This window comes from Podospora pseudocomata, chromosome 6 (genome assembly GCF_035222375.1).
Source record: "Podospora pseudocomata strain CBS 415.72m chromosome 6, whole genome shotgun sequence".
Lineage (NCBI taxonomy): Eukaryota > Fungi > Ascomycota > Sordariomycetes > Sordariales > Podosporaceae > Podospora > Podospora pseudocomata.
Window position 1 is genome coordinate 1,824,749 of NC_085890.1, and position 22,151 is coordinate 1,846,899.

General features: G+C 51.2%; 5 protein-coding genes across 5 annotated transcripts; all 5 read left to right on the plus strand.

The window, feature by feature from the left end:
• Positions 1 to 60: 60 nt before the first annotated feature.
• Positions 61 to 1,538, plus strand: QC762_601850 (uncharacterized protein; the record flags this gene model as incomplete). Its single annotated transcript, XM_062891880.1, is given in 3 exon segments — positions 61 to 594; positions 666 to 985; positions 996 to 1,538. 3 exon segments carry the CDS (start codon positions 387 to 389, stop codon positions 1,536 to 1,538), a joined length of 1,071 nt encoding a protein of 356 aa, XP_062740607.1. The 5' UTR covers positions 61 to 386.
• Positions 1,539 to 6,774: 5,236 nt separating this feature from the next.
• On the plus strand, positions 6,775 to 9,814 carry QC762_601840 (uncharacterized protein; the record flags this gene model as incomplete). The annotated part of the gene is made up of 4 exons (XM_062891879.1): positions 6,775 to 8,023; positions 8,106 to 8,189; positions 8,242 to 8,404; positions 8,471 to 9,814. Exons 1-4 carry the CDS (start codon positions 7,701 to 7,703, stop codon positions 9,812 to 9,814), a joined length of 1,914 nt encoding a protein of 637 aa, XP_062740608.1. The 5' UTR covers positions 6,775 to 7,700.
• A 997-nt stretch (positions 9,815 to 10,811) lies between these two features.
• Positions 10,812 to 14,930, plus strand: VPS15 (Serine/threonine-protein kinase; the record flags this gene model as incomplete). The annotated part of the gene is made up of 2 exons (XM_062891878.1): positions 10,812 to 11,022; positions 11,080 to 14,930. 2 exons carry the CDS (start codon positions 10,812 to 10,814, stop codon positions 14,928 to 14,930), a joined length of 4,062 nt encoding a protein of 1,353 aa, XP_062740609.1.
• Positions 14,931 to 16,030: 1,100 nt separating this feature from the next.
• Positions 16,031 to 17,232, plus strand: LEA1 (U2 snRNP complex subunit; the record flags this gene model as incomplete). The annotated part of the gene is made up of 3 exons (XM_062891877.1): positions 16,031 to 16,109; positions 16,199 to 16,635; positions 16,696 to 17,232. The coding sequence occupies 3 exons, from the start codon at positions 16,031 to 16,033 to the stop codon at positions 16,939 to 16,941; spliced, it is 762 nt and encodes a 253-aa protein (XP_062740610.1). The 3' UTR covers positions 16,942 to 17,232.
• Positions 17,233 to 20,702: 3,470 nt separating this feature from the next.
• BCP1 (Mss4p nuclear export) lies at positions 20,703 to 22,136 on the plus strand. The gene is made up of 2 exons (XM_062891876.1): positions 20,703 to 21,257; positions 21,316 to 22,136. The coding sequence occupies exons 1-2, from the start codon at positions 21,150 to 21,152 to the stop codon at positions 22,123 to 22,125; spliced, it is 918 nt and encodes a 305-aa protein (XP_062740611.1). The 5' UTR covers positions 20,703 to 21,149; the 3' UTR covers positions 22,126 to 22,136.
• Positions 22,137 to 22,151: the final 15 nt, after the last annotated feature.

Here is a 22,151-nt window from a genome sequence, read left to right on the forward strand (position 1 = left end):
ATCATGGTGTAAAGGTGGGGCAGCTCCAGGTTGGTGTCATCGTCCACCGCTTATCACTATCAATCTTCGCAGACTCCTTCCCACAGTTCTACCATTCAGGACCACCATGCTGCTTACCACCGGTTTATCTTCAAAGGTTACCGGCGGCTGGTTCATCCTTGCCCATCGGTGGTTTGTCTTCAGCGTTTCAGGCTGCGCCTCAAGCGCTGTGCATCTAGTACAGTGCTTGGACGAGTCTCACTAATGATGGCCTTGTCACCCATACTGTGGTCTCGTCAATGGCCCGCTGTTGACTGGGATGATATTCATCTGTCCCTTTGCATTAAACTCTAACTCCTTGCCTTCGAATTCGACGTTTCGGCTTTTCTTCGTCACCAGGCCTCGGCATGGATAACGACAACAGCAACTCCCGTCCCAACTTTGTCGATGACTCCGCGCGCAACTTCGATCGCGTCTCTGATCACGACCCTGATCACGACTCTGAACACAACCCCGATACCCCATCTGATTGCCCATGGGTTGGCTTTTGTGTCCCTCGCCGGTGTCGCCTTTGCACCTACCTAATTGAGCCTAACGAATGGATGGTAGCTACCAGTAAGTTGTCTGACTCCTACCCCAAACACAGCTATTGCTAATCATTGGTCAACCAAGACTTCATGGTGAAGTTTACTCTGCGTTCATAAATAATGAGCATAGTATTGAAGATGTACCAAGATTGAAGGAGGAGTTCAGGCCATGCCCTCCAGCCTGTGCTCATGATCAGTCTTATTTGAACGGATCTGTCCCTGTATATCACGCAGAATGTTTCGACTATGCAAGCAATCCTCGACACGACCTCCTCACCATCACTGCCTTCTCGTTCGAACCAATGCCATCATACGATATCAAACGAAAAAAGAGGATGGTGCAGCTTCTGGCTACCAAAATGGGTGATATGTGGTGTCACCTTCCTCATGAGCTGTGCCTTATGATATCCGAGCTTGTGGTTGGGGAAGTACACGATTGCTACGCTACAAGGACTGTATACTGCCCGTGAAGACCTACACCACAACCTGGATTTCTCGCAAACCATCTGGGCACGGTATATTGACATTGGGGTTTATAAATACGTCTGTGAACTCTCCAGCATATGTCGAGCGCAATGCTTTCGGAAATTGTACGACCCGGAAATGACCCCCGATGTCAACATCTTCTATGTGCTAGAAGATCACCTGGGCATGCGGGACCTGCTCTTTTCTAGTACCGATAGCAAGCAAATGAATCTTTCATCCGACCATCTTGAACCAGGATTCTGGTGGCGGGTTCTCTCGTCCCCCCAGGTACTCCAGGCAGAATACGATGTAAGTGCCTCTTATTCATCCGAGGGTACACTTGGCCGACCATTTTCCATTTATAAATGGCGTGAAACTCCGAATTATGGTGAATGCGTCCACATATTCATCGAATCTCCACAATATGACATTCTCCGCGCCATTGCCGCGGGAGAACGTAGCTGCCCTCAAGCTGTATTGCCGCCCTCTATATCCTCTGCAACCTGAGATGCCTTTGGAAAGTCTTCAAATGGTTCCATTTCGAATCAATGGACCGGGCGTCACTGGATATTCATTCTACTGATCTGAAGGTTTCTATTATCTTCACACCCACTACGTGGGTGAAGATGACCTGGCTATATATAATGACTTCGACATCTTAATAGAGGATCCAATCTGGATATATTTGCCAGTCGCACCGGATGAATATATAAATAGCATCTGGTTTCGGCGTGCTGGATACACCTCAGAGATTGCCTTGTGGGTAAGGAACCCCCAGCAGCTGAGAGCCACGTCATGGTACTAATTGTGGATTTGCAGATTGTAACCAACAAAGGCAACGATGTGATTACCAGGCCAACAGCCGCAACCCCTATTGAACCTGGCTCATTGCTCTTCGACAAGTTTCCAAAAGCAACAATTGAATGGAGCCGGCTGATAGACCCACTCGACAACGGGGAGCCCGTTCAGATATATTTTAACCTTTCCAATCGGGGTGTCAAGGTGTTTGCAACGCTGCAGCCAAACACCGCTATTAAGCCCGGTCCAGAACCGCCATCATGGCTCTGTTCAGCCTGCTCTTATGAGCCAGGTTCCTCGTTCGCGTACGTGGCGCATATGTCTAACGTATCCCAAATCATTGCCTGCAAAAAGAAGGCGACATATTCCCCCAGAAGACTTGAAACCGCGGAGACGTATTTTGACTGGTGGGGGTCACATTCGCCAATAATCGGCTTCATTCTTGTGTACGCCGACGGAACGAGAATTCTTCTGGGGCAATGGCGTATGGACTCTGAGACTTTGGCATTTGATATTCAACATTTGACGGTCTTATACATGGATTTCAGACATGCTGGCATCGACAGGAACTACCCTTATCTCTCAGAAATCTGTCTTTCCGCCCCAAGTATACCCAGCAATTTTCCAGCGGCGTGGCGCTGGCTCAAGATAGATCCTTGTCAGCCAGACTCTCTGCGGTGGTGGACTGTCAAGGGGCTACACAGTGGTTCTCATATGGTATATGGAGACCAAACTACCTACGACGATCAAGGGCCCCAAAGCTGACAAAGACCTACAAGCTTTTGAAGTTACTGTAGGTCTACACCATTTTAGACAGAAAATAAACCTTTCAAATATCCTTGTATGCCTCTCAACTATCATTCAAGGCCTATTCAACTGTTTTTAAGGCATATTGATAAACTTCTCAAGTATACTAACTATCTTCTAAGGCCTATTCATTTTTCTTCCAAATCTATTATTATGTTTTGAGGCATGGTTTACCGTGCAGATTCCCCACAAATTCGAAACACATATGCTCTTGGATACCTGAATGAAACCCCCTTAGCCACTATACTTTTAGGCTCACAGATGTCCAATATGCAGGTAAGTAAATATCAAAGACACTCTGGGCCGCCTCAGTTACCATGGCCTCGCTGTTTCCATCATCCGTTGGCCTTGCCTTCCCCATCCCCTCGGGATAGATATACTGTGCTGGTCCTCACGGCCTTTATTGTGGGATACTGAAGGGCTTGGGTTTTCCCAGACCCACACCGGTTTGCTCTTGGGGCTGGATTTTCTTACTGTTTTCCTTTTAACCAACAACCAACTACTGTAATACTAATTTGTTTACCATTTTCTGGCCAATTTTGGCCTCATTTTTGCAGCCAGTGACTTTCCTAGGTCACCAGCCCAACATTTATTCAAAGCTGCAGTGTCCATCTTTTTGTTAGCGACATACCCTTGCCAGTGTCATCTTACCCCTGTAACACACTCGGCATGGATGTGTGAGGCATTATTTTCGAATGACTTGATACATACTCATCTGTCGAGCAAGTCCTAACTAAGGTAGGTAGGGGACAGCTATGATCTCTGTGGATATCCATCGTAGCCTTGACGACACCCAAGTGTGCAGTGAAGACCTTGACAACTGTCCCCGTTCACCGATACATTAATATCTCTAAAGATAAGATATCCTCCTTTGTCGTTGTTCTCTTCTTTTCTTCAAAAAAGAAAGCCTCCCACTAGAAACCGCACACAAAGGCATTATTCTTTACTAGCAACAAAATCTCATTGTCTATCTCCTCATACTGAACAATGTATTGTCTTTACCCCCTGAGCCAAAATGTATATAAACCCCCTGCCCCCCAAATCCCCTTTCCTCCCTTATCATCATCACTATCATTAAAAATACATCCTCCACCCCTTTCTACTAACCAAAACAGCTTCCCACCACAACAACCTTTCATCTCCGTCTCACTCACCAACAAGGTATGTTCTTATCATCTCACCTCCAACCCTTTCACAACCCCCCCAAATCCTCAAAATGACCGTCATCGGCTCCACCACTAAATTCACCTCCCCCCACCTCCGAACCAAGAAGCAGTATTACCGGAGACCATACACTTCTCTCTCTCAATCTTCTACCGCTGCGGCGGCTACTCCTTCTCTTATTTACAAGACTCGGACTGTGGTCACCACAGACGAGGAGGGGTTTACTACCAGGCAGAGGATTAGGTATGTCTCTAGCGATCCGGGGAGGACATGGGTGGAGGAGGGGGAGTATATAAAGGGGGAGAGCTGGGAGGTGGTGGTGTAAACTCTCAGGTGCGGGTAGGTGGGTGGTGAGTAAGTACATCCGGCTGGGCTGGATGAGAAGAGGAGGACGGGAGGGAGGGTGTGGATGATGATCACAACTTTTGCCTTTTTTTATTTTTAAGATGGGATATAATAGTATTTTTTTGTCTTGACTTTGCTTCGTTCCCATGAAGACTTGTATGTGATGCCTTAACTGTAATATACGAACTGGTTTCATGTCTTGAATCTACTGTTCTGTGGTCTGTTAGTGTTGTGTTGAAGTTTGTCCGCAACCTGAACTCGGCATGCAACAAGTCACCATATAGTATGGCAATCCCTTCGGTGGCCATCTTTGTGTACCATGGCAGTAGGTTGGTAGTAGCATCAGAAGCAAGGCTATTTTCGGCAAATGTATGCCTCCTATGCCATGTGAACAGCTCTCCCGTCTGTGTGTTGCTGTGTACAGCCAGGAAATCTTCCCCGGATCTGCGTTATTTTTGCCATCGGTTAGATCTGACTGAGCGGTCGACAGCCTGTTTAGGTAGGCAGGTCGTGATCGCGACAATAGCCACCGGGAGTCCAGGCCCTCTTCCCATCGACGTTAAGCATAAAGATGGGGCTCAAAACAACTACCGACACTAATCAGGGGTCCTCCCAGACAAGGTTGCGGCATTTGAACATCATCTATCTCTCTACCAACCCACCAGTGTGTCAGGATGCGGGGAAGATGGCAGCAGCTGCTTCGCTTGACAGTTACCGAGAGGTCTCTGTTCGGTTCAGGTTTCTTATAAGGCCGGTAAGTACAGAGCTGAGTTTGGTCCTGGGGAAACGATGTGAAAAACGACACATTCGCTTGCTCGTTGGACGGCATGCTTTGTTATGCATTGAGAAACAGTTCTGTTTGGGTTGGGTTACGCTGGACCATCTGGAGTTCGCTTCGCCCAATCTGGCTGCTGGGTGTATGAAAAGGGGTGTCAGCGTTTTGCAAGTGCTTGCATGAATGATCTGTTCAGAGACCCATGCTTCGAAGGGATGGAGGTCCTGAAAATCATTTGGCTAGCAGACATGGAATCGGCGTGTCCGACCGATGTTGTTGAGACGAGATAGTGCTAAGAAGCAGTGCGCTTCTCTAGTTGTCGAGTATCCCACCTAGTATTTGCAGAGAAGCAAACAAAGAACAAGGCCCGGTTCAGACTAACTAGCATTAGAATGCGGGATGAAACTTGAGGTGGAAGATGGAACGCGGGAAACAGCTTGTTTGGTAGACTCGGTACCTGCTGTGGCATTCATTGGATAGATCGCAGATGGCTGTCGCATCATGGCCAGAGGGTCTGAGCGGTATGATGCTGAACGAAAACGAGGGAAAAAGGAAAGATTCCGGCAGTCGGGATACATAGAAACGAGACATAGATAGCTAGCTCACCCGCTCCCGTCCATCCCAGAGCCAGATAATATCTGGTTACGCTCAGTTACGCAGAGGTTCCGAGCCGTGTGGTGTCGTCGGGCGGCTGTCCAATGGCCTGAAATACATTCCTGGTTCCAAGAATGGGCGGCAAGAAACACATTCCGATGCACCGCGCTCCGTCAACCAGTCGAAGCGCCCGCCCGGTAGTTAAAGCGCTTATTTAAATTATTCGTGCAGTCGGGTCTTTTGATTCCCGGCTCAACACACCGTATCGCGCACTTGCAGATTCCGAATAGATGCCCTTCGGGATCTCTAAGAGTTGGAATTGAGCCTGTCGATGGCATGGTCCATGATGTCGAAGGCTGCGAAGGAATACCTCCCATTGGTGAAAGCTGGAGCGAGCTGCAGAGGTCGGCGATACATACAAAACACAGCCATCGGGTTGATATCGTGGGGGCGTCCACAAAAGCTGTCTTACCAAGTCCCGGCAACCAATGAGAAGAGACTGACTTTGAAACCATGTGCTTGCCCCACTATTATTTCGTGCTAGCTCGGTCCCGGGTCCGGGGCCCCACATCGAAAAGTCTCCCAACCCACCATCCCATCAAGCTCATCCTCGACATTGGGGGGCACTTTTAAGTGATTGCAGTTGCACAGGAAGGCAGTCTTTAGAAGACCTTAAAGCTATTTCCATGTCAAGCATGTCAACCACGCACTGCTGGTTGAATGCGTTGAACACAACTCGGCTGGTATAGTCGCAGGAGCATGGTGCTGGGCGAGTTGATCATAGACAAGCGCCTCAATGCCATGGCGGGCCAGAAACAACCTTTCGGATTTACTTTTTGCAGCCTCGTGCTCAGCCACCATCTGTGCGCAACGCGTCTTCAGCAGAGGGAAAAAGCTAAAGATGCAAGGCGCTGTCAAACATGGCAGCTTGGAGCTCTGACCAACACATGGCAACACAACAAACTGAATTCAGATGACAGGACTGTTTTCTGTGCTCCGTGTGTACACCGCTAGATTTGCGGTTTGTTACCATCTCACAGTTTGTTAAATCCTCTTTGTCTATACGAAGGTGCTGGAAGCAAAAATTCCTCTGACTAGGTAAGCGCACAGGCTGCTTTTTAAGGCATAAGAATTGCAATAGCCCTCATAGCCTGCCTATACTTCGTAATGTCCCAAAGTCCCAGTGCTCCACAACCGACAGCGGGCTCTCCTAACTTTATTTCGTCCCAACAAGTCATGGAAGGACTTGTGTCTCCAACATCGTGATCTGTATTCTCTTCCATCAAAACATCACAAAGAGGCTTCTTGTTTCTGCATGTTGTTGATTCAGGGCGCCCTGTAGAAAGACTTGAAGCACCACAACCTGTAAAAGGACAGGGTTTATCTGCAAAGCCCCCTGCATTTACGTAGCCCTAAGCCTGATGAGGCAAGCGGTACACCGATACCTTAACCTCAAGCGAGATTGGCGGTGGGCCCCTGACCAATCCACACGCTTCCTGGCTGACTTCCAAATCCACACATCCACCTTCAATTCTCCGTCTCTCTCTTCGTCGTTCTCTTCCTTTTGTTCTCTTGGGGCGTGCCACTTGTACGGACACAACGAGTAACAGGTGACCTCGACCGTCTTCACACCCTCACCCTCAGAAATAGACTTTGTTTCGTTCCGCTCGTTTGCACCCCATCTCGGCCTCCGTGCTGCGACTGCATCTTGGGCCTTCTGTTCCTGCAACCTGCAGCGATCATCGCGTCAGTCGGCTGTCCAACCACCACCACCATCTCGACTGCCATCCCTTCCTGCCAATTGTCTCTGGCCGACTCCTGCAGCCACCACACCTTGACCGGCAAGAGCGAACCGCTGGTCGCTGTCGCGCTGGTGCTGGCCACCGACCTCCTCACTGGTTGCCGCTCGTTCACTCGCATATATGCGGGGACCAGGCCCAGCTGCCTTCCATAACAAAAACAGCTCGTCCAGTCTCCTCTCTATCGTCAACCCGACCTTGGGCTATTCGCCGTTCGCCATTCGCCATTCACCAGCTCAACGCCACGGACAGTTTTTGTTAGGGACTTAATACACGCAATATTACTCAATTGAGCAACAAATTAGGCCGGTAATACTCCGTACGCCCACGTCAAACAAGGTTCGCCGCTCCGACTCGCTGGCACCACACACCTCAAGACTATGAGCCATGATAGCATCCCAAGACAACCATGACAACTTCGCAAAGGTGACACCACAACCCGGAAACTGCTGCGACATCACCAGTGACGCGTCTGCCGAAAGGCCAACTGGGCACCACAGAGGGGGAGAGGAGGAGATCACAATGAGCGGACAGCCAGCCTGGAGAAGGCGAGGGCATTCGCTAGCAAGCACCAAGACCGTGCTTCTTTCTTTATTATCAGCATCACCAACTGCCATGGCCGCCTGCATTTCACTGCAAGGATCTAAAGCTTGTCCGGCCTGGCAGTCAGCTTCCATTACAACTTCCAATGGTCGTCTGAACGGTATCTTGTAAGTCGCTTGTCCCACCTGGATATCAGACATCCATTCCAGCGGGTTTCAGATTGTAGATGGACTAATATGCTGCCGGCAGTCGTTTCTTATCATTCGTTTCTAGCACCGAGACTTTCGATCAACGCTTATTGACTTTTGTGCAATCGGACTATGTCCAAGAAAAGTACGTCGACGCCATGTGATGTTGCGAGGTTTCGACTACTGACTGTTCCTAGATATCAAACCCTGCTCGGTTGCGGGGATTTTGATCTCACCAACACCACCGAGCTCTACGCGCGTTTCACAACTACTGTAATATGTAATACTATCGTGCAAGAATCGATAGCAGATTGCAGTCTCGCCCCCGAAGACTCTCGACCTGTGTGCGCGGAAACATGCGTACGAGACCCCATGTCCCCTATGTTTTGGTGTAGAATTGGGAGGTTGTACTGACACCATGAATAGTCACAATTTGCCGAGGCCGAGACGTACGTTGTCAGTGACAACACGCTCTGTCCCAACCCCGGTAGGAACGCAAAGGAGCAGATCAGAGCCGACTTTACGGACTGCTCATCGCCTGACAATGCGCTTTCCGGACGCTCCTGTATCCAGGGTATCGCCAACGAGCCCGAGAACTGCGGGTATGGTAGTAGCACCATTGGTCTGTGTTGGTACTGCGCTAAGGGCGGCATCAACTCGACCGATAGTTGCTGCTACAACTCGAATGCCGAGTCGAGGTGTGCTGGCGTCGTTTTGCCCTCGATCACACCTACCTTTGTACTTCCCACAAACACAGCACTGCCGCCCTTGAACGAGCAAAACGACGCTGAGAAGACCGGGCTAGGAGGGGGACCCATCGCTGGAATTGTGATTGGATCGATTGGCGGTGCTGCCCTGTTGGCATTGGGCATCTTCCTCTGTTGGCGGCGGCGTAGGCAGAGGCAGGGAAGCCAGAGCGGAAGCGTCTTCAATCAACCATCGCCTGCTAGGAAAGGGCCGGCCGTTCCTCAAATGGCTCAGCCAGGAACATCAGGACAGCCAGGTGTGCCGCCGGGCTTTGAGGCTCTACCGGGCGGTAGAATAGCCCGGATGTCGGCACTCGAGGGACACTCGGCCGATGCACCATCACACCACGTTGGCCGAGATATCGCCACAGCCACGTCTGCCGGCTACAGTAGGAGAAGCGACAGAAGAAGAGGCGACGATCATTCCTCCTCTGACGGGTTTGGGTCCAGTCCAGAATCAGACCGCGGCACGGGGATTGGAGTTCTCAGACCTCCGCCAACTGCTCTCAGGAGGAATGGTTCGCTCTCTAGCAGCTCGGTGCTGAATAGTGATGAGCCGCACTCCCCAACTAGTGGTGGGATGTCCTCTCCCCAAGGTATGGCCAGCCAGCAATCCGAGCAGCTGCCATTCTTCAGAGACTACTATTCGCAAGACGAAATTCACCCTGGCGATAGGGTGGCTGTGCTGTGGGCATATCAACCGCGTGCCCCTGACGAGTTCACTTTGGACCGCGGGCATATGCTCAAGGTTGTGGGTATTTGGGACGATGGGTGGGCGACGGGTATTCTGTTGGACGAGAGAACGGAGGAGTGGGAGGCTCGCAGGAATGCTCAGCGAGACAGCGGGGTCTCGAACACATCTGGCAGAGTGGCATCGACTTCTCCACCAGCGAACGGTGAAATCAAGGCGTTCCCCCTCGTGTGTGTCTGCCTGCCAGAGCATTGGAGACGGACGATCGAGGGCGATGGGTCTACCGAGACGGGATCTAGCAGCCACCCGCTGACGACAACAACTGGGTCCTGATTGATAGCTTGCGATTATGATACCAGCGCTCGATCTACGTTCTGAATAATGTCTCGATGAGTGTCTCTTTATTGTTTGGCATTGGCCACGGAGTTCGGTTGCGACACGGTTAGCTGCATTCTCTTCTCGACCTTCTCAGGTCATAATCCCTGGCTCGCCGCCTTGTACATATTGCACCCAAAACGTGTTAGTTTTTGGTATATACCCATGTTAAGGAAGGTGTTTGCGGTTGGTGTTGGGGAGATTAGGGGGTGTTCGGTTTGTAATGATGTCCAAGAGAGTATCTTCATGATGACCGGTTAGAGATTCTCGTGCTTTCTTATCACATAGCATCAAGATATTCTGCTGGTACTTGTTTTAAATACAAAAAACTGTTAGAGAAATCTGTTGGGATCCTGTACTTTTGAGGCTGTGATTGTCATTGAGGATTGTGTTACATTCTCCGGAAATGAAATCAACTTATTCTCCTAATAAACCTCCAGCATCATTTTCGTGTGCTTTGTTGCCCATCTCCAAGGCTGGCGAGAAGTTGTCACTTATATGCACAAAGCGGGGTGTGGAGTTCGCGGGGTGACAGGCTGGGATCATGGGTGGAGCTGAAAGGTAAACGGTCCACAGTGACTTCATTTGAGCCAAAAGCTATCGTTATCTTATCGGCAGGCACCGATTGGCCCACCACCGTGTGCGTACTGTAGGCTTCAACACCGACTGACCAAAGCACCTCGTGCATCATAAAGTTGACCCAAAGTTCTGTCCCATACACATTTTCCCCGGCATTTCGACCCCGAGAAGACTACATCTGACCGTCACCCGCGACTTCCGACCGTACCAAGCACGAATACCTCCCTCACCCCGCATTGACGACGACCTTTCCGCAATTTCGAGCACCGCGAACCATTCGTCTATTGGTACTCCAAAATGCGCCGAGCTTTCTCAACATTGAGACCTAGGTAGCCAGCTGTTCTAAGCGTCCCACCGCTTAACATCTCACACAGCGATGGGGCAGGGATTTTCTCTCGCCGCACCCCCAGCTGGGGCTGCCGGGATAGACGTTCCTGAGCTTGCCGACTTGGTCTACGAAAAGAGCATTGGCACCGCCCGCTTTATGAAGAGCATTCGAGCAAGACACCATGATGGAGTCGTATTAGTCAAAGTTCTCATTAAACCATATCCCATGTCCCTGGACAAGTACAAAGAACAGGTCCTTCGTACGCGCCCTTTCCCCATCAGCTTTACTGTGGGCATTGCTGACTTGTTGTCTCTAGGGGTAAGAAACGTGCTGGCCGATGTACCAAATGCCCTTCCATATCAACGTGCGATCGAAACCGAAACGAACGGATATTTGATTCGCCAGTTCTTCTACAACTCGTTATATGACCGTCTGAGCACACGACCGTTTTTGGAAGATATCGAGAAGAGATGGTTGGCCTTTCAACTGCTTTGCGCTGTGCGTGACTGCCATGACAAAGACATTTATCATGGCGATATCAAGACGGAGAATACACTGGTGACGTCGTGGAACTGGCTGTACCTATCCGACTTTTCGTCCTCGTTCAAGCCGGTCATGCTACCTGAGGACAACCCTGCCGATTTTTCCTACTTTTTCGACACGTCCGGCCGTAGAACTTGCTACTTGGCGCCGGAGCGATTTGTTCCTTCGGGGGAGGAACTAGACCCAAATGCAAAGATAACATGGGCGATGGATGTGTTCAGCGTCGGGTGTGTGATTGCAGAGCTGTTTCTTGAAGCGCCCATCTTCAGCTTGAGTCAGCTGTACAAGTACCGGAAAGGGGAGTATGATCCTGGGATATCGCACCTGAGTCGGATCCCTGATAAGGACCTGAGGGAGATGGTGGGCCACATGATACAGCTGGATCCGCAGAAGAGATATTCGGCGGAACAGTACCTTGAGTTCTGGAAGGGAAAGGTGTTTCCGGCATACTTTTACAACTTTCTGCACCAGTACATGGAGGTGATTACGGATCTCTCCCCTGGGCACTCTTCAAATCCGGCCAAGAACGTCGGTCAAGCTGATGAGAGGATCGAGAGGGTGTGGTCGGATTTCGACAAGATCTCTTATTTCTTGGGATATCACAATAATGATACGCAGGTGGAGGAACGACCGGTGGCTCCCAGGCTGGGACTGGGGCATTTCCCAGTCCGACTCAACATCCCGAATAATGAGCATTTCGTGTCGAGCGACAAGCAGCCGTTGGCAGATGACGGCACGCTGATATTCCTGACGCTGATTGTTTCCTCTCTCCGAAATACGGCACGCGCAAATTCAAAAGTCAAGGCATGCGATATACTTTTGGCCTTTTCTGAGCGGTTGACTGACGAAGCAAAACTGGACCGGGTCTTGCCATATCTCGTTGCTTTGCTCAATGACAAGTCAGAGATTGTGGTCATTTCTGCGATTAGGACGATCACGCAGCTACTGGATATGGTGAGGGTCATTACGCCTGTGAACGCACAGATATCTCTGGAGTATATCATGCCTAGGATGCAGGTTGTCTTGCTTGGAACGCAGCGCTCGACTAGTTCGGCGGTTCGAGCAACATATGCTTCGGCTTTGGGCAAGTTGGCCAAGATTGCGGACCGTTTTCTTGTCATGGCTGCTACGCTGCGAGGAGATGGATCTACGACCATTGCAGACCCTGAGGTTGAGCCTGGGACGGAGCCAGACGCGGCGTTTGATGGGCTTTATGACAATGCCCGCAGGGAGTTGACCGGCCTGTTCGAAACTCACACCAAGGCGCTGATTGAGGATTCGGATCCCTTTGTGCGACGAGCCTTCCTTACCTCGGTGCCAGAGCTGTGTATCTTCTTCGGTGTTGCCCAGGCCAACGATATCATCTTGGCTCATCTCAACACCTACCTCAATGATCGAGACTGGATGCTGAAATGCGCCTTCTTTGACGCGATCGTGGGAATTGCGGCTTTCCTCGGCAGCAGCACGCTGGAAAAGTTCATTCTGCCTCTTATGGTGCAGGCGGTCACGGACCCGGAAGAGTATGTTGTCCAGGGTGCGCTCCGTTCTCTGGCAGAGTTGGGGTCCTTGGGTCTGCTGACCAAGCAGTCCTACACTGATCTCATCAGCGATGTCGCCCGCTTCACGGTCCACCCTAACATATGGATCCGAGAGGCGGCTGTCGAGTTCATTGCTTCGGGCAGCATGTTTTTGAGTCGGGCATATCTCAAAGTTCAAGTGCTGCCAAAGCTGGGGCCGTATCTCAAGCCAGAGCGCGTACCGGACTTTTCTGAGCTGGGGATTCTTGAGGCGCTTCAGAAGCCGCTGTCTCGGTCTGTCTTTGACCATGCTCTGATGTGGGCTTCCAAGACGGAGAAGGGTGATTTCTGGACGTTCAAAAAGGGACGTGATAGTGTTTTGGGGCCGAGCCAGATATTTGAGCAGGCGTCAAAGAACAAGGAGGACGATGCGTGGCTGAGGAAGTTGCGGAATTTGGGTCTGTCTCAAGAGGATGAGCCGAAGCTGTTGGCACTTAGGGAGTTTATCTGGCGATTGAGCCAGATGAAGACAAGGGATTCGACAGGTCAAGAGACGACGACGACGACGACGACGACTACGGGTGGTAGTAATGGTATTATTCCCCTTCGGTCACTTGGGATTACCCCCCAGACTGTGTTGTTTGATGAGGAGCCTTTGCGGTATCCGATGCCGTCTATTCAGGCTGAGCCGGGGACTCCGAGGACGATAGAGGATGCGCTGCTTGATGCGTCCATGTCGATTGATGACCCTGTTGGCAAGAAGCGCAGGGCGGCGTTGAATAATCATCGGTCGAGACTTAATAGCAGGGATAACATGTCGCCGGCGTCTGTGGATGGCAGGCGGCCTTTTGAGGATGAGGGGGCGGTATCGCCGACTGCGTCGAGGGATACTTCTGTTAGGACGTCGGTGGCGCAAGGGAAGAACGTGTTGTCTGTTATGGATGATGATCGGTCGCTGTCGGATGCGCCTTATGCGAGCAGGAGGGTTTTGCGGCATCAGTCGAGTGCGATGAATCTGATGAATAGGAAAGACAGCGCCAAGTCTGGGCCTGAGACTGGCACGACGGAGACGAATGCGTTTGGACAAGTCGAGGGGCCGCTCAGTCAAGGGTTGAGGGTTTCGTCTTATCCCGAGACGGAGACTGGGCTGGCTTTTGCGAAGGAACGGTTGAGGGGTCATCACACTTATACTGGGAGCGACCCGAACATTATCCGGATGCTGGATAACATGTACATTGAGAATTATCCCCGGGATTTGCTCGAGTATGGGCCGCTGGTGACGCCGGTGAGGCGACGGAAGTCGAGCAGGCAGTCTGTCCCTTCTGGATATGAGGAGCCCTGGAAGCCGGCGGGCAAGCTGGTTGGCATGTTGGCCGAACATGTCGGCCCCATCAACCGGGTTGTTCCCTCGCCGGACCATCGGTTTTTTATCACAGGTGGGGATGATGGGTGTGTTAAAGTCTGGGATACGAAACGCCTAGAGAGGATGGTCACACATAAAGCGAGGCAGACTCACAAACATGCTCCCGGGGCGAGGGTGCTGGCAATGTGTTTTGTTGAAAACACGCACAGCTTTGTCAGCTGTGCCACTGACGGGAGTGTGCACATCCTCAAGGTCAATTCGATTCTCAGCGGGGTTAGTTACCGGTATGAAAAGCTGAAGTTGCTCAGGGAGTATACTGGACTAGGGGAAGGGGAGTATGTAGTCTGGTGCGAGCACTACAGACAAGAAGCGAACTCGGTGCTGGTGCTGCTGACGAACAAGAGCAACATCATTGGTGTCGACCTCAGGACGATGGGGGAGCTGTTCCGGCTGGAGAACCCGGTTCATCACGGCACGCCGACGTGTTTCTGCGTGGACAGGAAGAGGAACTGGCTTTGTCTTGGGACGAGCCATGGGGTTTTGGACCTGTGGGATCTGAGGTTCAAGACTAGGTTGAGGGGGTGGGGGGTGCCGGGGAAGGGGGAGATCTACAGGGTTACGCCGCACCCGGCGAAGGGGAGGGGGAGATGGGTTTTGGTCAGCGGGGGACGGGGCAGGGGAGATTACGGTTTGGGATTTGGAGAGGTGTATTTGTCGGGAGGTGTACAGGGTGGCGGGGAATAAGGAGGGGCCGAAGGGGTATGATGCTTGGGAGGTGGACGAGGAGAGGCCGGAGGGGATCATGCTGGGGAGGTTTGCGACGAATATTGAGATGGGGGCTGGGGGGCCGGCGGGTGGGAGTGGGGGAAATATGGATAGGGGGGTGAGGGCGATGACGGTGGGGCTTGGGGCTGGGGAGGATGTGAGGGATGTGAGGCATGCTTTTGTTATTACGGGGGGGAGCGATAAGAAGTTGAGGTATTGGGATTTGGTGAGGGTGGATAATAGTGTGATTTTTAGTGGGTTGATGCCCGAGGATGGGAGGTTGGGGTATTCTACTAGTCATCCGACTGCCAGTATGACGCTGCATACGGAGCGGCCGCCGAATCAGAAGGAGAAGGGGGGTGGGGGGACGAACGGGCCGGCGGCGGCGAATGGGGGGACGGGGTTGGCGGGGGATGTTGAGCAGCCGGTCAAGAGGGTGAGGCAGGCGAGGAGTACGGTTGTTTCGGCGGAGCAGCAGGGGTTGTTGAGGAGTCATATGGACGCGGTGATGGATGTTATCTGGTTGGAGTCGCCCTATCCAATGACTGCGAGTGTGGATAGGAGCGGGACGATCTTGTTGCTGCAGTAGGGGCTATGGTTTGAGACGGAGTTTGCGATGATTATTTAGCCCAGTGATGAAATAAAACCTTTGCTTAAGAAGGACCTTCGCCTGTGTCTATTTTAAGTAGGAGAAACTATAGACAGAACCGTGCAGCACTGGACAAATGGAATGCTGGAGTACAGCCCCGTTTAAACATAAGGGGGCGGGTGAGGGTTAGGGTCAAGACATGTCGTTGCCAGGCGGTGAGTGCTGAGGCTCCACAATTTATTTTGCCGCTCAGCCTTGTGGAGCTTTTTGGGAATGGGTGTGTGGTGGTTGCGCCTGCCGCGTCCAAAGTGAACTTGCACGCGACAACGATCTTCATATCTTGGAATTGCGAAGTGCGACTCGTTGATTACAACAATTTTATCGCCCGCTACTACTTTTACCTGCTGCGCAAACACCGAATCGAGAAAGCAGTCGAGATTATCACCACCACCAAAAGTCAACAAACCAGCTAGAGGATCAAACCATCAAAATGAGGCTAACCCCCGACCTCATCGCCTCGTCCCTCTCCTACCTCAACCCGCTCAAAGAGCGCGAGATTGACCTCCGAGGTACGCTTTTTTTTTTCTCATCTGAAAAGAACAGATACTGTCCACACTTGAGCTCGGCTTACCTACCACACACCCTCCCGTAAAAAAAGGCCATAGAATACCCGCCATCGAAAACCTCGCCGTCGCCGGCCCGCACGACTCGATCGACCTGACCGATAATGACATCCAACTCCTTGGGAACTTCCCCTTGTCGCCGCGGGTGAGGACGTTGCTGCTGGCGAGGAACAGGATCAGCGCCATCGCGCCGGGGGCGGTGCAGAGCCTGCCGAACCTGAGGAATTTGAACCTGGGGGAGAACGAGATTAGGGAGCTGGGGGATTTGGACGTGCTGGGGAGGTGGGGGGGTTTGGTGCACTTGTGTCTCGGGGGAAATCCGGTTGTGAAGAAGGAGCATTACCGGTATTGGGTGCTTTGGCGGTGCCCGAGTGTGAGGTTTTTGGATTATCAAAAGGTGAGGGAGGCGGAGAGGGAGAAGGCCAGGGAGTTGTTTGGGACGGTGGAGGAGCCGAGTGAGTTGGCGCAGAAGGTGGGTTATTATTCTGTTGATGGGTATGGCAGGGGAGGGTTCAGGCTGACTGGGAAACAGATTATGGGCATCAAGAGCAAGACGTTCGATTCGACGACTACTTCGGGAGGCAAGGGTGGTGGACCGGGTGGTGAGACGTCCAAGCTGTCGAGACTGAAACTGACAGATAAGGAGAAGAAGAAGCTCCAGGAGTTGATCAAGAAGGCGAACTCGTTGGAGGAGATCAACAGGCTGGAGAAGGCGCTATTGGAGGGGAGGTTGCCGCCCGGGATTATTGTTGAGGATGGGGATGCTATGGAGGAGTAAGGGTATGACATTGAGACAAACCGAGGGGAAACGGGTGTCGTTACTGGAGTCAGACGGCCACCGGAAATTTTAAAAAAAAAATTGATTGGGAAAGGCGATACCAAAATGTATAGAATAATCTTCAGAGCGGGTGGTACATGGTCAGAATTTGACTTGTATATTGTGCCCATGTCTGGTCGTTGCTAGACGTAACTACCGGCACTTCCCGTGCTGAGACATCACTGGGACAGCACCTTTCTCTGCCTGTGGGCTCCGTCCCCACCTTTTCCTTTTACCTCTGGTCATGCACGGGAAAGTTCTCGTTTCATCATCAGAGAGATTGTTTATGATGATGACGATCAAGAGGGCAACTGATAAGAAGGCATTCAGGACCGTAAGGATGGTGAAAAGATCATCAGACATGGTTGCTGAAGCTCTGGGCGGTAACTTGTGGAGAAGTGGAAAAAGAGAATGTTGGATTACTGGAGTTTTCCGCTAATATTGTTTTGACAAACACAAGCCCGGTGGTAGGGGCTTGACGCCACAGTGGAAAGGGTTGTTTTACTGGGTCTTGATCACCTCCTGACTCCCACGCTTTTGACTGGGTCACAGTGATAGGAATAAGGTCAGTCATGGAAACCATGAAAAAGAATGGAAAGCAGGAACTGCTCTTGATGACGCAAAAAGTATGAAGATACATGCATCTTTGGATAAACACTACAGGAAACATATCGGGACCTTTCTCCAACAGCGACTTCCTAGCAAATCTCCACCAGCCGTTGATTCTTTGGAAACGAAGTAGGCGATTGCGAGCTCGAGGAAGCCGTCGGGGCAACAGCCAGATCGGGTTGAGGAGGGTTTAGACACGTTGCTTGGTTGGTAGCGGGCTCGGTAGGAGTGTCTGGTTCGGAATTCGGTGAAGCTTGTGAGGCTTCTGGGTTGGCCTTGTCATCACCACCATCCGTCTTGGTGTTTTTTTTGCCACCTCTTGTCTTCAACTGGACCCAATTTATGCGTCAAGGGAAAGCTAGGGCTAAGGCCAGGATAGATACGATACTGTTGCAAAGTGTACAGTACTGGTGCACGCCCCAACGGCCGGTCGTGGGAATGGGTTTGACGATCTCAACTTGGGTGATTCCGGTTGGGGATGTAATGGGGGTGGTGGTTCTGGCGGGTTCTGGCGCGATAGATAGCGTCACCGCAAGGTGAACCTCGGTGATGTACCTCGCCTCCTGGGTGTTGAAACCGGGGCCTGTGCATGTTGTGGTGTATCGACTATAGTGATGTGTTTTGGCTGGTTCGGTTGCGAATCGTTGAGGTGGCTGTCCACACATCACCAATGTCCTAAAATATGGTCGATAGGCATATATTACTTGTCAATACGCCTTCAAACGTAGTAAATAAGCATTAAAGGACATCAATACATTACCAAAGATAGTCAATAGGCCTTTAAAGATAGTTAATAGGTCTTGAAAGATAGTCAATATGCCTTGAAAGATAGTTAACAGGCCTTTAAAGATACTCGATAGGTGGTTAAGTTAGTATTAAAGGCGTACAAAGTATCTTTAAAGGCCTATTGATTATGTTGTAAGGGGTTAATGTATTAGTGTAATATCTATATTTTGTGTTTGATCCCCCCCAAGGGTATTACCATCTACAAGCTCTAAGAATTCAATGGTAGTACTATGCGAGGGAGAGATCAGCTGGGACTCGAAAGTGTTCCTTCCTACTTGCCACACCATAACGAGACTTGCCGTACTCCAACAGAATATTTCGATTCAGGCTAGCAAAGACCTTCCCACTTTTTAATATTCCCCTCCTTCCGCAACATAATCTCCCAATCCTGCCTGGTCCGGTTGCGATTTGGCTTGCTGTGCTGGCGTTGGTTTCGAAATTTTGGGGGTGGTTCGATATGTAGTCCATGATAGCTTTCGCAGCCGATCCTGGTGGCCTTGAACTCTTCTGTCTTCCCACAAGGTAGATGGTTATAAAGCGAGTAATCAGAAAATCCAAAGCTGGTGATGTATGGGAATACGTCTACCTCGTTGGGTTTTCCTTCCCTGACAAGATCTCAATATCTTTCCTTGACAAGCCGCCGGCCAGTCTTAAGCCGTGCTATTGAGCAAGATGGCCCGATGATGAAGTTGACCGGGATCAGGGCAATCGAAATGATGATTGCAGGCATGAAACATGACAGGGAGCCAAGCCTATTCCCGACGAATTCAATGAGGAGCACGGTCTAGTTGAGATTGACATTGCCAACTTTGGCGTAACCAGACAACTAGCCAGGGCCGAGAACGACAAAGGCTTGACATTACTCTGTTTCTTCTTCTCGATAACGCCGTCAGTGCATGTTGCCACGTGTTGGGGAAAAAAAGAATGCACAGTTACCTGCCTTCTCGTTGGGTTTCTCCAGGCAAGCCATTCCAAGACGTATCTCTCTCCCAAACGTGCGAGCAGGGACCAGAGGGGCAGCCTGCTAAAACACTGCTAGGAACACCCGGGACATCGCGGCATACACTACTTCACTGGGCCGGAGAATTCGGTGATTATGGCTGTGCCTCTCGGTCAGCCGCAGGCAGTAGGCTAAGTCGCCCATCTTAGAGCCAGGTATCGATGACGGAGGTATATACACCAATGTCTGCTGTGGGTAGTCCAGGGCTGCCATTAGCCGGAAAGGTCAGGGACCCTAGAGCCGTGGTTATCTGAGTCGAGCGTCTTTTTCACGAATCGAAAAGGATGCATGTAAAATTCCATCTGGTTGTGTTGGTGAATTTGCTCAAAGTACCCTCCGATAGCGACAAAATCCACCAGGCGGACCATGGGAACTTTGACCGCAGGGTCATACTTCTTTCGCCGGTGCCGCATCTCCATGCGTAAGGCTGCTGGGTCCGCAAAATATTTCCATCGCAACGACATTTATAGCAAGTCTGGAGCATGCAAGCCGAGGTGCGGATTCTCAGTCTGAAATCTTTCGAGAATGTCAAAGGCCTTTCTTGAAGTTGGCGGTTCATTTTGAAGATAGGCATCAGAAAGAAGTCTTGCGTTTCTGGGTTCGTGATGTTGATGATAGACAGGGGGTAATTGTAATTGACCGTTGGATTTCCCGTGCAAGATCCAGTTTCGTTATCTCTGGGAGCTTGAGTTCACGACCGGTTTGGAATCTGCTCGCTAAGGTAGCCTCTTGGATTCTGCGGACAAGGTGAATTGTTTCCAGGGCTTGCGTTTGTTTGTTTGGACGGATGACGAATAACTCGAAGTTAGGGAGAGCATGATCCCTGTACAGGTGGGCGTGAGGTATCGCGAATTTAGTCGTTTCACCGGTTCCGGCATCTCTTTTCCCGAGCCCAAAGCTCTTCCCAACCAGGTGATGTGACAGCGGCGTCCTCTGCTTGGTTCTCAGTGTTGCCAGTGAAACCATCTCTGCCGACTGGGGCACAATATCCTCGGACTATGCACAGCAAATGGCAAAGCAGCAGTTGGCTGGCAGTTCTGGAATCCGGGTCGAGTCGAACTCAATGTCAACTTTGAGTTCTTTGTGTTCCCCTAAGATACCTTAAAAGACAGTTTACAGACCTGAAAAGATAGTTTACCTGCCTTAAAAGATGGTTTGTATACCTTAAAGTATAGTCTGCAGGCCTTTAATTAAGGTCAATATACGTCCCAGGATAGCTGCTAGGCCTCCTTAATAGTGGAAATGGCATTGTCTTAAAAGTCGAAACACATAACGCTGCAAATGAGAGCTGCTACCTAGCTGGATCGAAGAGAGTTATAATATCGGACGAAAAAGCACCATCTGCAATTTTCGACTGAAATTGCAACAATTGACCTTCACTTCCACCCTTCCAGCCCCGGAGCCCTGCTTCCTCCGAAATCCCGGAGCGGGACCGGCTGTCGTCCAACCTGACTCCACCCCTCCGGCCATGGCACCGGACACTACGGTTAACCCCTGCTCACTCTCACCCAAGGGTTAGGGTAAAACTTTACCATCGCAACCATCTGATAAGCATTTTTTGGCTTATCACAACCGTTGCGCAGCGAAGTGAGGGGCATCTTTTCACAAAAAGTTTTCAAGGCTCGGTCCTCAAGGTCCCCCCCGCAAATTGAATATCACATCCCTCCGTCCAGTCTGCGCCGCACCAGCAGACATACTTGTCGCATTCACCTTTTCGCCCCCCCAACCAAACAACCACCCCAAATCAACAGCAACAGCAACAGCAACAGTCGAAATGGGCAAAAAGCGCACCAGAAACCCCGACGACGACGTCGCCATGACCGACGAAGTCCCCGCGCAAACCAAGAACAACAACGACGGTGATAGCTCCGACTCGGACGATGTTTGTCTCCCATCCCCCCTCCCCCCTTTCCCCGCCCATTAACACCCCTCCCCCCTAGGACATGGACATAGTAAACGTGGACTTCGAACTCTTCAACTACGACCCCACAATCGACTTCCACGGCGTAAGAACCCTCCTCCGCCAGCTCCTCGACGCCGACGCCTCCCTCTTCGACCTCTCCTCCCTCTCCGACCTCATCGTCGAGCAAAACACGGTCGGCTCCACCTGCAAGGTCGACGACAAGGCCAACGACGCCTACGCCTTCCTCACCGTCCTCAACATCCAAGAGCACTCCCCCACCAAACCCGTAGTCAAACAACTCGCCGAGTACCTCGCCGATCGCGCCACGAAGTCCCAAGATGAAACCCTGGCCAAGGTCGTGCCCGAGGTGTTGCTTGGAGAGGGGAAACAACAGGTCGGGTTGGTCCTGGCGGAAAGGTTACTCAACATGCCGGCCGAGGTCATCCCGCCAATGTGGAGCTGCATGATTGATGAGATTGAGGCTGCGGTCGAGGACAAGGAGCCGTACGAGTTTACGCATTATCTTGTGCTTTCAAGAACGTACCTCGAGGTGGAGTCAACGTTGAATCAGACAGAGAGGAAAAACAAGAGGTCAAAGGCGACGGGGGAGCTGCAGTATTTCCATCCCGAGGACGAGGAGATGAGAAAGTTTGCGACGGCGGCGGGAAGCTTTGAGTACACAAAGGAAGGACAGGCCGCGGTGGCGGATAGCAAGCGCGCGTTCCAAGAGATGGGGATCAAGCCGGTGGGCTTCATGATGTTGATTGAGGCGGAGAAGTTCCCCAAGGCTGTCCAGGGGATCACAGAGTATGTGGCCACTGGCGGGATGTCAATGGACATTTCATAGGGAAAAAAGATGATTAATATATACTT